General features: G+C 39.6%; 1 protein-coding gene across 5 annotated transcripts in view; it reads right to left on the minus strand.

Annotated features, from left to right (window-relative positions):
• LOC124607023 overlaps positions 1-15680 on the minus strand; it is a 116218-nt gene that overhangs the window by 47123 nt on the left and 53415 nt on the right. For all 5 annotated transcript variants that reach the window (XM_047139186.1, XM_047139185.1, XM_047139184.1 and 2 more), the window contains one exon: positions 10209-10297. In XM_047139186.1, the coding sequence (XP_046995142.1) occupies positions 10209-10297 (89 nt within the window). The remainder of the gene's footprint in view (positions 1-10208; positions 10298-15680) is intronic.

Here is a 15680-nt window from a genome sequence, read left to right on the forward strand (position 1 = left end):
TTACCAATCAGAAGGCAATTTAAATGTTGGACAAATTATTATTCACAATTTGCCTACACACAATTTGCTGGTTAAGTGCTAAATTACAGGAAACCACAAATGATGATGATGATGATGATGATGATGATACCGAACTTACGGTACTCCACAGTATCCTCCATCCCTTGCTGGGTGTCAACATACAGCTGCTATCATGAGTGAAATTGCTACAATTCCCCAGGAATACATATTAGCAGCTTTCTGCAGAACTTCTGGCTATGTCAACATAAATTAATGTTTCGTCACTGATATAATAGCTTTATTGATATCTTACAAAGTATTAAAACTGTTTGGAGAAATGCTCTTGCGAAACACAATTTTTCTTTTCAAAACTTAGCCAATGTGCTTAAAACATTGTGTAAAAAGTGGGGGGTACTGAAAAAAAAAAAATCATGAGGCTATTAGAATGTCTGCTCACACTGTTTTCTTTGTAGCTGAATAAAACTGAATTGATGCTGACCCCCTTTTTTTAATGGGTTTTGGGGATTGGTATAGGAGCTTATACACTTGTGTCTACTGTTGCTAAAAGGATTTTAATATCTGTAGGGAAGGCATTTTCAGAGGTCACCAGATACTGCAATTGTTTGCAGTTTCTTCAAATCTTTTGTGGCAGCTGAGGAAAATATGACTAACATTCCTCATTGCTGCATTCACGAGAAGAAAAACAGCATAAAAATGCTAGCACTGATTATTATATGCTGATGGCTGGCCACTTAATAAAAAGCAGGGGCCATGCTGCCATCCACTCTAAACTCACTGAAATATTCTTCCCAACACTTTCAATAGGGGGCCTGGTGCTTCAAAAAATTTCAAAATGCGTTTTACACTGTTGCTGTTATCAGCTCGGATGATTGACAGGCACCCAGCCAAACTAAGCATTGCCCTTATACCAGCATCTGAAATATTTTGCACTGAAAGTGGTAATCCACAAGCTTCACATACTGGTGGATCATCAAACAGGAGGAGGAAACTTCGTGTCCATGGGTAATACCCTAATAATGACCTAGTGGGTATCACTTCCTTCCAACGATGTGGCTGGCACGCCCAGGTGGCTGATTTGATTGAACACAGTTTGTTGTTTACCACCTCTAACCACTTTATTTCCCAGTGATGCACAATCTTTCTGTCAGGCAATGAGATGATAAGCATGTAGGATACAGTACACCAAAACATAACACCTGCTCTAGACACTTCTTTGATTGTTTTGTCAGCTGTATCATATTTCCGTATCCCAATGTGTCTCAGTACCCGGCAAATTACCACCTCTTTGCTTCAGTTTTAGATCCGCTATAAAGCATCTTGGGCAATCACAACAGTCCCCCCCCCCCCCCCCCCCCTCTCTACTCTACAAATTTGTTTTACAGATTCCAGTGCACTGAGAGACTCAGAGCAGACGAGAAACTTTATATTATGATGGCTTTCCACCTGCTCCAGTGCCTTTAGAACTGTACATCAGCATCACTATTTGTTAGCTGTTTCAGGAGGCGAACTCTAAAAGATACTATCACGGAAAATAGTTGAAAATTTGTTTAGATTCATCAATATAAATAATAAAATTTTGATGCAGTCTTAAAACTGAAGAAAACAAACTTTTAAAATTGTATCTGAAGTACATTTCTTGCTCTCTGTCTAGCTTATTTGAGGCCTCTAAAGGCACTATGAAGACAGCTATCACTCATTTCTTATTCTGAAATCTGATACACAAGACATTCTTTAACACAGATCCTGAATGGCAGTGTTATGCAACTAATTCCTGAAAATCTGCTCAAAGTTTGGACAGTGGAACACACTACTTGCCAATGACTGAGGAAAAGATAACATTTCCAGGTCCTGTCTCACAGAGAAGAAGTCACTGCCTGATTTAGAGTATGGGTCAACAGCCTCCGCATACAGTCTCAAAACTGGGCTGGTCCAATGGACTCCTGTTGATAGCCTGGTAACTTCATGGTGGACAGCATCTTGAGGTCAAAGGCTGTTGCTGATCCACGAACAATGTTGCCATAATCTAGTCGGGATTTTACAAACACTTTATACAGACTGCAGCATACTGGACTTGAAAATGCCTCACACCTTCTTACTGAGGTTTTTCAAAATATTCAATTTTGACTTCATACTTGTGTCAAGATAGTATCAATCAAACTAGATTTTACTGAAACAACATAAAATAGTCTTTGGGTCCTGCTTACAGGTGACATAATGCATCTGATTTGTCCTAGGGTCTATTTCTCATGCTGCAAACAGAATGGATTCCATTTTCCACATGAAGAACAGGAAGAAAAGAGTGACTCCTCATTATTCAGGAAGAAATTTTACCTTCTTGCCTCTACAGTTCTGCAGAGCATGTCAAACTATGGAGTGTGTGTGGTTGACACAGTGACATTAAGAGTGTGTTCAGAAATTTCTTCAGTCATATCTCTTTGAGATCTCACCAAGATCCTATTGCTCAATATGGCTGTAGGAGGGGACACACTGCCCTTGCCCAAAATTCTCCTTATTACTTCCCAATGTTTAGCTGATCTGGAGCAATTAATGAAATTCACTAATTCCTTCCAGACTATTCTCTTGCTTTCTTCAGTCACTCACCAAGCTTCTGCCCTCACGATTCGGAAAACTGAAAGATTTTCGCTTATACTGTGAACTTCCACAAAGCCACACGCATAGCTTTGATCGCTGAGTGGCTTTCTTTATCCTGTCGAGGGACAAGCTTTCTTCCAGGGCAGTTGCTAGACATTGGTAAGATTGTTTTGGCTACTTGGTGGATCACAAGGCTAATATGATACTATGATCCACCTCCTCAAACATACTTTCTTTTTGTTCAATTACTGCTTTCTGGCTGTATAATGTCCATTCCCCCCCCCCCCCCCCCCCGTGATGCATCAACTTTTGCTGCAGTGTTTTGCTCCCCCCCCCCCCCCCCCTAAAAAAACAACTACAACTCTGTCCATCAGATGGCCCCACACTAGAAAAACATCGCTGGAATGCAAATCTGTTGTCAGTTACCACTGAATAGTTCTCAACAGCTACAGAACAAAAGCAAAGGTCAATCACTGAAGACAGCCATGTAGATGTGCAAAAGTGCGTCATCTGACCAGAATTCAAAAGGCATTTATATTAAGGGACACCTAAAATTGTCAGGTAAACCTTACTCTATTCCTGTTGCAGACTGCCTATCTAACAGCTTAATGTGGCAACCAAAATCTGGTTTTTGTGTTTTTTTCACATAATTTCAGAAACAGTTTTTGCTCTGCAGAGTTGTAAACTACGTACCAGGCTGGGACTGATGACTTGCTTCTGGGTTCGAGTCCTGGTCTGGCACACAGTTTTAATCTGACAGGAGGCTCCATTTCACATAATTATTGACCAAATCTAAAAAGCAGTCATAATCTACTCACATATGTTACAGGTTTATCAAAGTAAGTCAATTATTCAAGTTGGCAGCTGCATGTATTTCTTGAGGCAACATAACTCACAGTGGAGATTATACTGAGCGACTGGCAGAGAAGGTTGAGAAGACTAGCCTTGTGCTAGGAGTTTCAATGAAGCTCACAATTTGCAGCATTGTCCCCAGAACTGATCGTGGCCCTTTGGTTCTGAGTAGAGTGGAAAAACTGAACCAGAGACTTCAAAGGTCCTGTGGCATGCTAGGCTGCAACTTCCTTGACTTGAGCCATACGGTTGAGAACTGTAGTGTTCCCCTAAATTGGTCAGGTATCCACTACACATCAGAGGCTGCTACTCAGGTAGCCGACAGTGTGTTGGGTGCACACAAGGGTTTTTTATATTAGGCAACTCTCTACCCAATCAGATAATGATGGCTTTTGGTAACCCAGAAATATCAATGTAAGATAGAAAGAAATGCCTCCCACAGGTGAGAGTAGTAAATTCCTAATGGTCAACTGCCAAAGCATTCGCAACAAAGTGCCAGTGTTTGAAGGGCTTATGAAAAGAAGTGAGGCTTACATAATACTAGGTACAGAAAGCTGGTTGAAACCTGAAATTGATAGCAGTGAGATTTTTGGAGACAATTTAAGTGTTTCTGAGAGGGTAGGCAAAATGAGAAATATAGGTGATGCATTTGTCGCAATAGACAAGAAATTCAAATGTACCGAGATAGAAATTGAAGCTGCACGTGAAATTGTTACAGCAAGACTCGGCATCAGGGGTGAGCATAAAATGATAATTGGATCATTCTATCACCCATCGGACTCATTTCCTGATGTAATCGAATCCTTTAGAGAAAACCTCACTTCACTTACATGTAAGTTCCCCAATCATACTGTAACCATCAGTGGAGACTTCAATCATCCAACATTTTTTGCTAGTGGTGGCGTAATAAGATAACCTGTGAAACTTTATTAAATGCCTCTGAAAACTACCTACAACAATAGGAACCCCACTCATGATGGAAATATCTAATGACAGCAAATACACCTGACCTCTTTGAGGATGTCCACACAGAAACTGGTATCAGTGACCATGGTGGCAGCAATGATTACCAAACTATAAAACTAAAATAAGCAGAAACATACACACAGACACACACACACACTCTCTCTCTCTCTCTCTCTCTCTCTCTCTCTCTCTCTCTCTCTCTCTCTCTCTCTCTCCCTCCCTCTCTCTCTATTAATTAGGTAAAAAATAATAATTGACCACACACTGGGTAGAATTGTATCCAGCTGAACAGTTCACAATGGAGGGACCCTCCATGGTATACAGTCACTGTAAAGAAACTTCTAAACAAGCAGAAACTACTGCATAATAGGTGTAAAACAAAGCATAGGACTATAGATAGAGAGATGCTGAATGAAACGCATTTAGCTGACGAGAGCAATGTGTGAAGCCTTCAATGACTAATGTAGAGGAATACTGTTAAATGATCTTTCATAAAATCCAAAAAAATTCTGGTCGTATATAAAGGCTATTAGTGATCAAAGTTAACCCTAGCATTACCAACGTATTTTTTGTTACATGTAATACCAACGGGGGGGCCTCAAAGGCCCATAAAGAATACCACAATTTATTTTATCATAAATCAAGTTTATTTACTTCTGATACCTCTAATAACAATTCAAAATGCTTAGACATTGTTTTTGTATACTGGATAATAAAAGATGTTATTATAATAGAAATAAAATGAACAAATCACGAGATTCAGTTTATATATTTTTTGGAATAATGTTTCAAAATAGTGTTTTCTTATAAAAACGACTTTTTTAATTCGATACACTACATGAAGCAAACAAAATTTACTGTCTCATTCCGCAACGCATTTTTCACACAACACTGTCTTCCTGCAGTGTTTCCCACAGACGTGTTTGTGGCACTGAGAGCAGGTAACAGTTGACTTTCCCAGCTTGTTGTACTTGATCTTTTTAGATGCAGCTTCTTGGCAGCATAGGTGGCACCGTCCACGTGTTCCTGGTTCCGCTGTTGAGGATGATGGTTCTACAGAGCAGCTGAGCTTCCGTTGTGTGATGCTTTCCATTGCCATTATTACTGGCTTCTGAAGTCCATACAAATTTTGTGCCCGTTTATCTACTTGAGATCTTATTAGTTCGAGACCTAAGTTAGTGATAAAAACTCTTCTGCGGTTTAGCAAATTCTTTTTCCAATTCGGAAAGTTGAGGAGGAAGAGTGAATATGCATTTATTGCTGCTATGTCAATGAGTGTGTAGAAGAGGGACAAAGGCCATCTTCTTGTTCCTCTCTTTGTGCTGTAGTGTCTTGCCATCTGGTCTATGGTGTCCACGCCTCCCTTTGTAGAATTATAAAAAAGATTTATGTTAGTCTTTTTTGAGTCTTCATTCAACACCCCTTCTGAGTGATAAGTTGAAAGCATCAACAGCAGTCGTTTTGGCTTCTCGCGGACTAGCGTTGATGCAAGAGTAACTGGTGGCCTCTGTGTCTGAGGGTCAGTATAAGTAAAGATGGAAGAGTGTAAACTGCGGCCAGTTGTAGTCTTCAGCTCTTCAGGTATGTGTCGTCTGTTAGACTGTAGGGTGCCAACAAGTGTGAGGTGAAAATCATTCCATAGAGTCTCAGCAAGCTCCACTGAAGTATAGTACCGATCTGTGGTAACATTACGGCCTGATTTTTCAATAGGTTTTATTAGTCTCTTTACAATTTCCATCGGTCCATTTGAATGCTGTGTATTTCCTGACTTGCCTGTATAGATGTCCATGCTGATCACATATCTAGTCTCAGAATCTGACAGCATTCGAATTAGAATGCCGTATTTTCCAGGTTTTTCTTTTAGAAACACCTTGAATGGACAGCGATCACGGAACAAAGACAACATCTCATCCACTGTTGTATGTAGACCAGGAATGAAATACAATGGAAGTGAAGAATTGAAGCTTTCAAAAATTTCCCTCATTGGAGCAAACTTGTCAGTCTGGCGACGAATTTCTCTTGTGTTCTTATCACCAAACCTCAATATTTCAGTCAATTCAAAAAATCGGGTCCGACTCATTGATCCATAGTACACTTGTCGGCCCTGAAGCAAAGACCATAAATCTTGGACAGGTATTTTATTGTCATGATTTGAACCCATGATTAGCAAGAGTCCTATATAACAAAATAACTCATCTTCATCTGTGTGCTTAATACCTAGTCGAGAAGCCTCTTCATTTGAGTGTAGTTTTATTAGATTCATAATTTGAGGTGTAAAAAAGAGCTCTATAGCCTCTTTCGGAGACGCAATTCTTCCTTGTTGTCCTAGCCCCATTCTTTCTCGCACTATATTTTGTACAGAACGCCGATATTGTCGAGATGGCTTCGTAATATACTCTCGTCCACTTTTTGCAATGAATTTATCACATTCCGTATCATTATCATCTGGTGGATTGGCTTCAACCTCATCTTCATTCTCAGACGATGAATCAGTTCTAATTTCTTCCGCATCATCATCCACTTCACTTTCCTCTAAATCTGATTCGTTCAAAACTTCTTCTAGCACTCTTTCAATGGAACTATCACGTAAACGATGTCTACTCATGTTGCTGGTTCAACAGCAGCAGAAACACTGAAAATAACAATGGTCCGCTTCATAATAATATGTCTGAAGGCAACAATGCCAAAATTCGTTTCATGGTAAGAATTTGAAACGAGAGACTCAACCTCGTAAATCTTTCCTTGCTATTACCAACGGGTGGGCTTCTAAGGCCCACAGAGAATTAAATCAAGTAAATGAATTTTAATTACATTTTTATTCCGAAATTCTGTAATGACTCAATAGTACATTCAATAACGAACAATTACCTTTGCTTTCAAGTTCATATATCAAAGGGTGTGGATACAACATAGAAAAACTGAGTCAGTGGGCCTACGAGGCCCCCCCGTTGGTAATGCTAGGGTTAAGTGTCCAACCCCTAGTGAATGACGCAAGAATAGAAACTGAGGATGGCAGAGCCAAAGCTGACATAACCCAGAATTCCCCAATTTCATCCTCCTACCACTGAAGAGATAAGTATTAGTGTCAGTGGTGTTAAGAAACAGCTGAATTGTTAAAACTGGATGAAGCTCCATGGCCTGATGGAATTACTATCAGATTCTATACTGAATTTGTGACTGACTTAGTCCTCCTTCTATCTATAATCTATCATAGATCCCTCGAACAAAAAACCATGCCCCATTCTTGGAAAAAAGCACAGGTAATACCCATCAACAAGATGGGTAGTAGAAGTAATTCACGAAACTAATGTCCAATATCCCTAACATCGATTTGTTGTAGAAATCTTGGAGCATATTCTGAGCTCAAATATCTCTAACAGAATGATCTCCTCCATGCCAATCAGCAGGATTCCGAAAACATCAATCATGTAAAGCCCAAATCACACTTCTCTCACAAGACATACTAAAGGCTTTGGAACAATGGAGTGAGATAGAGCAGTATTTCGTGATTTTCAAAAAGCATTTGACCCAGTACCACATGAACACTTGTTGCCAAAAGTACGATCATATGGAGTATCAAGTGAAATTTGTGAACTGGATTGAGGATTTTTTGGTAGGGAAGACACAGCATGTTACCTTGGATGAAGAACTATTGACAGATGCAGAAATAACTTCGGGTGGGACCCTTGCTATTCACGATGTAAAGTAATGACCTTGCAGACAATATCAATAGTAAAATCAGGATTTGCAGATAATGCATTTATCTATAACAAAGTACTGTCTGAAAGAGGCTACATAAATATTCAATCAGATCCTGATAAGATTTCGATGTGGTGCAAAGACTGGCAACTTGCCTTAAATGTACAAAAATTGTGCACTTCAAAAAGAAGAAACTTAATGTCCTAAGACTATAATATCAATGACAATATTATGGAAAGGGTAATTGCTACTCACCATACAGCAGAGATGCTGACTCGCAGATAGGCACAACAAAAAGACTGTCATAAAGTAAGCTTTCAGCCAACAAGGCCTTCATCAGAAATTAACAACACACTCTTGTGAACTCAATTCACACACATGATCACAATCCCTGGCTGCTTAAGCCAAAGAATCACAGCTGAAATCGGCCAACTCATACAACTACCTGGCTATACTCACACGACTACCCGAGTGTAACACTTTGTAGGAATATGAAATGGAATGATCCCATAGGCTCAATCGTGTATAAAGCAAGTGAAAGACTTCGGTTTATTGTTAAAATATTGGGGAAATGCAATCAGTCTACAAGAGAGATTGCTTACAAATCATTTGTGCGACTGGTTCTAGAATACTGCTCGAGTGTGTGGGACAAATACCAAATAGGACTTCTGGGGGATGCACACAAGAGCGGCATGAATGGTCACAGGTGCGTGTGATCCCTGGGAGAGTGTAAGAGATACTGAAGGAACTGAACTGAAAGAGTCTTGAAGATATGTTAACTATCTTGAGAAAGTCTACTAACGAAGTTTCAACGATCAGATTTAAACAATGACTCTAGGAATACATAACAACCCCTATGTATCATCCACATAGGGATCATGAGGATACGATTAGAATCATTACAGCATGCACAGTGGCACTCAAACAATCATCCTTCCTGCACTCCATGCATGAATGGAACAGGAAGAAAACCTAACAACTGGTACCACGAGACATGTCCTCTGCAACACACTTCACAGTGGTTTGCAGAGTGTGGATATAGATTTAGATGTAGATGTGGGTTCATCCAGTGTCTGAGAATGAGAACACTTAAGTGATTTCCGAAAAACTTAACACATATTTTCAGACATTTTTGAAATCTTTTCTCACTGACACTCCCACAAAATAATGAGAGGAAAAATTTCTCTTTCTTTCTAGTTTCAATATTCATGCAGTCAACCTTCAGCAACAAGCATGGCATTTTAATCTATTAATTCTTTGCCACTAACACATTTTGCAGACAGTATCCACTTATACCACTGAACGTACATACAAATTACATCACTGTATGAAACATAGTTCAGGAGATATGATGCATGGAAAACTAGCTTTTCTTATAACATAACTGTTTCATACGTGGAATTTGAGTGTTTAAAAGAACTGGGGGTGGGGAAAACCACTGATATATTCTCTAAATGAACAAGTGTCTTGTCTCAATGACTCTACCCCTGGGGATGCAATGACCAAGCCACACAGCATGTTGTGCCAATTGAAATCCACCATTATGAAAAATGGTCAGGGTAGTTCCTCATAAAGCCCTAATTAGTACATCTTTGTCAAGAGTTTTTAACAAGACAATCAAAATAATTACATATGAAACAACTGCAAATTTGTGTGTACAGTATTCCAGTATTTTCCTGTTCTGAATATATTGATGCCATTGTTTCCTTTTCCACAGTGACAAGACTCACCTTCAAATAACTTTGTACTGGACAGTGCTTCAAGGTGAAATTTTCACTTGAACGAGGTGACCGAAGGAGATGACTGCAACTGAGGATCTTTCGAATACACAGGGCACACTATTCTATTACATCAAAACAGTGCACAGAATAAATAGAGTGGGTAACTGTTAGCTAGATTTTCCCAAAATAGTTCATACCTGCAACTCCGTAGATGGCAATTGTTGGTAACAGACAATAACATAGAGTATGTTTAGAGAAAGCTCATTTCCATTACAGAGTTAGTTTTCAAGCTATAACTGCAACAAGGTTAAGCTTAAATTAATAACTAATAGTTATTTAAAATTCTTTGATGCATACCCAGTTCTGAATCAGACTTCTTTGCCATAGAACCACACCAAGACTTCACTTGCGCTAATGCTTTTTTCTTGCTACTTCGCACAGGGCGGCTGTAAAAAGTATTGTAGTTATGTGGTGCAGCAATCTTATGACTTATATTTCACGAAAAAAATGCAGTACTCTGTTGTTAACTCAAAACAAAATTTCATTCTTACAAAATACTACATTCCTATAATTTTATTTTCATTTTGTATACTTCCTCCTCTGAAGGTGTCCACTCCACAAATGATTACAGGAGGAATCCCCTGACCTCTTAGTCCCATGTGTAGCTTCTTAATCACAATATTTAAAAGGTAATGAAAAACTGCATTTAAATTTACAATACTTACCATAAAATATATCTAATTTTGTATAAAATGGGGAAAGTGTTGCATAAATTACGTTAATATTAAACGAAGGTACAAACCTAGTGGTACAAGTAATTACACAGAAAAAGTAAATTATACTGTAGCTACAAATGCAAACATATGCAACAAAAAGATAATATGATGCAAATTTGTTGTGCACAATATTAATGCAACTAGTATCCTCAAGCCACAACCAGAAAGTTTGACATGTAAAGAAATCGTCAATTTTTTCCATGGGTGTAATTATTTTCGACAAATTTTCAAAATAGAATACAGTGAACAAGTGAAAAAGAATATAGTGAAAAGAAGGTACTCACTTAAGTAGTTATGTTTCAGTCAAATGGGAACACTGGAGTACTACACAATCACAACACATTTTGTTTCGCACACTGTATCATAACTCAGAATTCCTCTAATGTTGGTGTAAGATTATGAACAGTTTGCTACTTCATTTTTAACTATTAAGAAGGGAGTGGCTGAATTCAATCACGAATGTGCTTCTCTTGAAGCGGATCCGTATGAAGGATGCCCCACAATTCATAGCAGAAGGGAAAAAAAATGTAACGCAATATTGGGAGATAATGCCATAGGCATATAGGAAGAAAAAGAACATTACATATTAAATGCAGAATTAATTGTATGAAAGCTCTGTGCAACATGGATACTTCTTTTGTTGAACAATGTCCAAAGTAGATGTGAAAACTTAACTGCTAGAATTATCAGACCATTTTCAAAAGAATCTAAATGTGTTTCGTGATGGTTTGTGAAAAGCACAAAATCCTAGTATGAGGTTTGATCTGACATCAATTTTCATTATTCACAGCATATTCCTTACATTAACGGGGGATTTTCTTGGTAAAATCAATTACTACGCCAAATTCCTCCCAAATGCCACATAGATCAGCAGACCTCTTAATAATTTAAGTAAAAAATTAAAAAACAAAATGAATGGTGACAGCATTGTAAAGAGGCTCTTCAAAAGTTAAAGCAATATCTTAAGTCCATTCTTTGTGGAACAATCTAGACTTGTCAAAACACCTCACGGGTACAGACATAAAAAATATGTCCAGCAACATGCAAGACAGAAATAATAATTGCTGCAATGAATCATCTGTGACTCAATACGCTGTGAAATGTTGCTTCAGCTGATGCAAATATGTGACCCAGTCCTCAATAGAGTCACTCAAAGGTGCAAATGACAGGGACAATTGGGGGCATCGACTGCAGGGGACTCTGAGACGTGCAGCAAAGTGACCTCATGTGCTCAGAGTTTGTCTGCCTGAAACTAAAGTGACTTTTTTGACACATGTATCTGAAGCAGCTGCTGCTGCATTAACTGTTGCTGTTTCTCCAGCAGGCAAGCCAATTTAGCACCCAAGCTACCGAAAAACTTAAAAAAAAAGAGAAAAGAAAAAACAATGTTTATCCATGATTAGCTGGAAGTATCACTTGTTGTTGTTGTTGTGGTCTTCAGTCCTGAGACTGGTTTGATGCAGCTCTCCATGCTACTCTATCCTGTGCAAGCTTTTTCATCTCCCAGTACCTACTGCAACCAACAACCTTCTGAATCTGCTTAGTGTATTCATCTCTTGGTCTCCCTCTACGATTTTTACCCTCCACGCTGCCCTCCAATACTAAATTGGTGATCCCCTGATGCCTCAGAACATGTCCTACCAACCGATCCCTTCTTCTGGTCAAGTTGTGCCACAAACTTCTCTTCTCCCCAATCCTATTCAATACTTCCTCATTAGTTATGTGATCTACCCATCTAATCTTCAGCATTCTTCTGTAGCACCACATTTCGAAACCTTCTATTCTCTTCTTGTCCAAACTATTTATCGTCCATGTTCCACTTCCATACATGGCTACACTCCATACGAATACTTTCAGAAATGACTTCCTGACACTTAAATCAATACTGGATGTTAACAAATTTCTCTTCTTCAGAAACGCTTTCCTTGCTATTGCCAGCCTACATTTTATATCCTCTCTACTTCGACCATCATCAGTTATTTTGCTCCCCAAATAGCAAAACTCCTTTACTACTTTAAGTGCCTCATTTCCTAATCTAATTCCCTCAGCATCACCCGACTTAATTCGACTACATTCCATTATCCTTGTTTTGCTTTTGTTGATGTTCATCTTATATCCTCCTTTCAAGACACTGTCCATTCCATTCAACTGCTCTTCCAAGTCCTTTGCTGTCTCTGACAGAATTACAATGTCATCGGCGAACCTCAAATTTTTTTTATTTCTTCTCCATGAATTTTAATACCTACTCCGAATTTTTCTTTTGTTTCCCTTACTGCTTGCTCAATATGCAGATTGAACAACATCGGGGAGAGGCTACAACCCTGTCTTACTCCCTTCCCAACCACTGCTTCCCTTTCATGTCCCTCGACTCTTATAACTGCCATCTGGTTTCTGTACAAATTGTAAATAGCATTTCGCTCCCTGTATTTTACCCCTGCCACCTTTAGAATTTGAAAGAGAGTATTCCAGTCAACATTGTCAAAAGCTTTCTCCAAGTTTACAAATGCTAGACACGTAGGTTTGCCTTTCCTTAATCTTTCTTCTAAGATAAGTCGTAAGGTCAGTATTGCCTCACGTGTTCCAGTGTTTCTACGGAATCCAAACTGATCTTCCCCGAGGTTGGCTTCTACTAGTTTTTCCATTCGTCTGTAAAGAATTCGTGTCAGTATTTTGCAGCTGTGACTTATTAGACTGATAGTTCGGTACGTTTCACATCTGTCAACACCTGCTTTCTTTGGGATTTGAATTATTATATTCTTCTTGAAGTCTGAGGGTATTTCGCCTGTCTCATACATCTTGCTCACCAGATGGTAGAGTTTTGTCAGGACTGGCTCTCCCAAGGCCGTCAGTAGTTCCAATGGAATGTTGTCTACTCCGGGGGCCTTGTTTTGACTCAGGTCTTTCAGTGCTCTGTCAAACTCTTCACGCAGTATCACATCTCCCATTTCATCTTCATCTACATCCTCTTCCATTTCCATAATATTGTCCTCAAGTACATCGCCCTTGTATAGACGCTCTATATACTCCTTCCACCTTTCTGCTTTCCCTTCTTTGCTTAGAACTGGGTTTCCATCTGAGCTCTTGATATTCATACAAGTTGTTCTCTTATCTCCAAATGTCTCTTTAATTTTCCTGTAGGCAGTATCTATCTCACCCCTAGTGAGATAAGCCTCTACATCCTTACATTTGTCCTCTAGCCATCCCTGCTTAGCCATTTTGCACTTCCTGTCAATCTCATTTTTGAGACGTTTGTATTCCTTTTTGCCTGCTTCATTTACTGCATTTTTATATTTTCTCCTTTCATCAATTAAATTCAATATTTCTTCTGTTACCCAAGGATTTCTACTAGCCCTCGTCTTTTTACTTACTTGATCCTCTGCTGCCTTCGCTACTTCATCCCTCAAAGCTACCCATTCTTCTTCTACTGTATTTCTTTCCCCCATTCCTGTCAATTGTTCCCTTACGCTCTCCCTGAAACTCTGTACAACCTCTGGTTCTTTCAGTTTATCCAGGTCCCATCTCCTTAAATTCCCACCTTTTTGCAGTTTCTTCAGTTTTAATCTACAGGTCATAACCAATAGATTGTGGTCAGAGTCCACATCTGCCCCTGGAAATGTCTTACAATTTAAAACCTGGTTCCTAAATCTCTGTCTTACCATTATATAATCTATCTGATACCTTTTAGTATCTCCAGGGTTCTTCCATGTATACAACCTTCTTTCATGATTCTTAAACCAAGTGTTAGTTATGATTATGTTGTGCTCTGTGCAAAATTCTACCAGGCGGCTTCCTCTTTCATTTCTTAGCCCCAATCCATATTCACCTACTATGTTTCCTTCTCTCCCTTTTCCTACACTCGAATTCCAGTCGCCCATGACTATTAAATTTTTGTCTCCCTTCACAATCTGAATAATTTCTTTTATTTCATCATACATTTCTTCAATTTCTTCGTCATCTACAGAGCTAGTTGGCATATAAACTTGTACTACTGTAGTAGGTGTGGGCTTCGTATCTATCTTGGCCACAATAATGCGTTCACTATGCTGCTTGTAGTAGCTTATCCGCATTCCTATTTTCCTATTCATTATTAAACCTACTCCTGCATTACCCCTATTTGATTTTGTGTTTATAACCCTGTAGTCACCTGACCAGAAGTCTTGTTCCTCCTGCCACCGAACTTCACTAATTCCCACTATATCTAACTTTAACCTATCCATTTCCCTTTTTAAATTTTCTAACCTACCTGCCCGATTAAGGGATCTGACATTCCACACTCCGATCCGTAGAATGCCAGTTTTCTTTCTCCTGATAACGACATCCTCTTGAGTAGTCCCCGCCCGGAGATCCGAATGGGGGACTATTTTACCTCCGGAATATTTTACCCAAGAGGACGCCATCATCATTTAATCATACAGTAAAGCTGCATGCCCTCGGGAAAAATTACGGCTGTAGTTTCCCCTTGCTTTCAGCCGTTCGCAGTACCAGCACAGCAAGGCCGTTTTGGTTATTGTTACAAGGCCAGATCAGTCAATGATCCAGACTGTTGCCCTTGCAACTACTGAAAAGGCTGCTGCCCCTCTTCAGGAACCACACGTTTGTCTGGCCTCTCAACAGATACCCCTCCGTTGTGGTTGCACCTACGGTACGGCTATCTGTATCGCTGAGGCACGCAAGCCTCCCCACCAACGGCAAGGTCCATGGTTCATGGGGGGGGGGGGGGGGGGGGGGGGGGGGGGGGGGCGGGCGGGAGTCACTACCCAACAGAAAAACAACTGAAGGCATAAGGCAGAAAGGCCATATGTGGAAGAGAACACAACATCAAGTGGTAGCTGAGCTAAACATGGCTGACTGATGGTGGACAGGCCACAGACGAGACAAGACCAAAGCAAGCTATGTAAATAATGAAGTGCAAATAGGAAACCTTAGCCACACCAGTGTCAACAGGCCAAGAGCAAAGAGAGAGACAGGTCAAGGGCAAAGAGAGAGACACTCCAAATCGCGACCAGAAAGAAAGACCAACTGTCAAGTGAGGTGGTTATTGAATAGTCTGTAG

The sequence above is a fragment of the Schistocerca americana genome, chromosome 3 (assembly GCF_021461395.2).
Source record: "Schistocerca americana isolate TAMUIC-IGC-003095 chromosome 3, iqSchAmer2.1, whole genome shotgun sequence".
Classification (NCBI taxonomy): domain Eukaryota; kingdom Metazoa; phylum Arthropoda; class Insecta; order Orthoptera; family Acrididae; genus Schistocerca; species Schistocerca americana.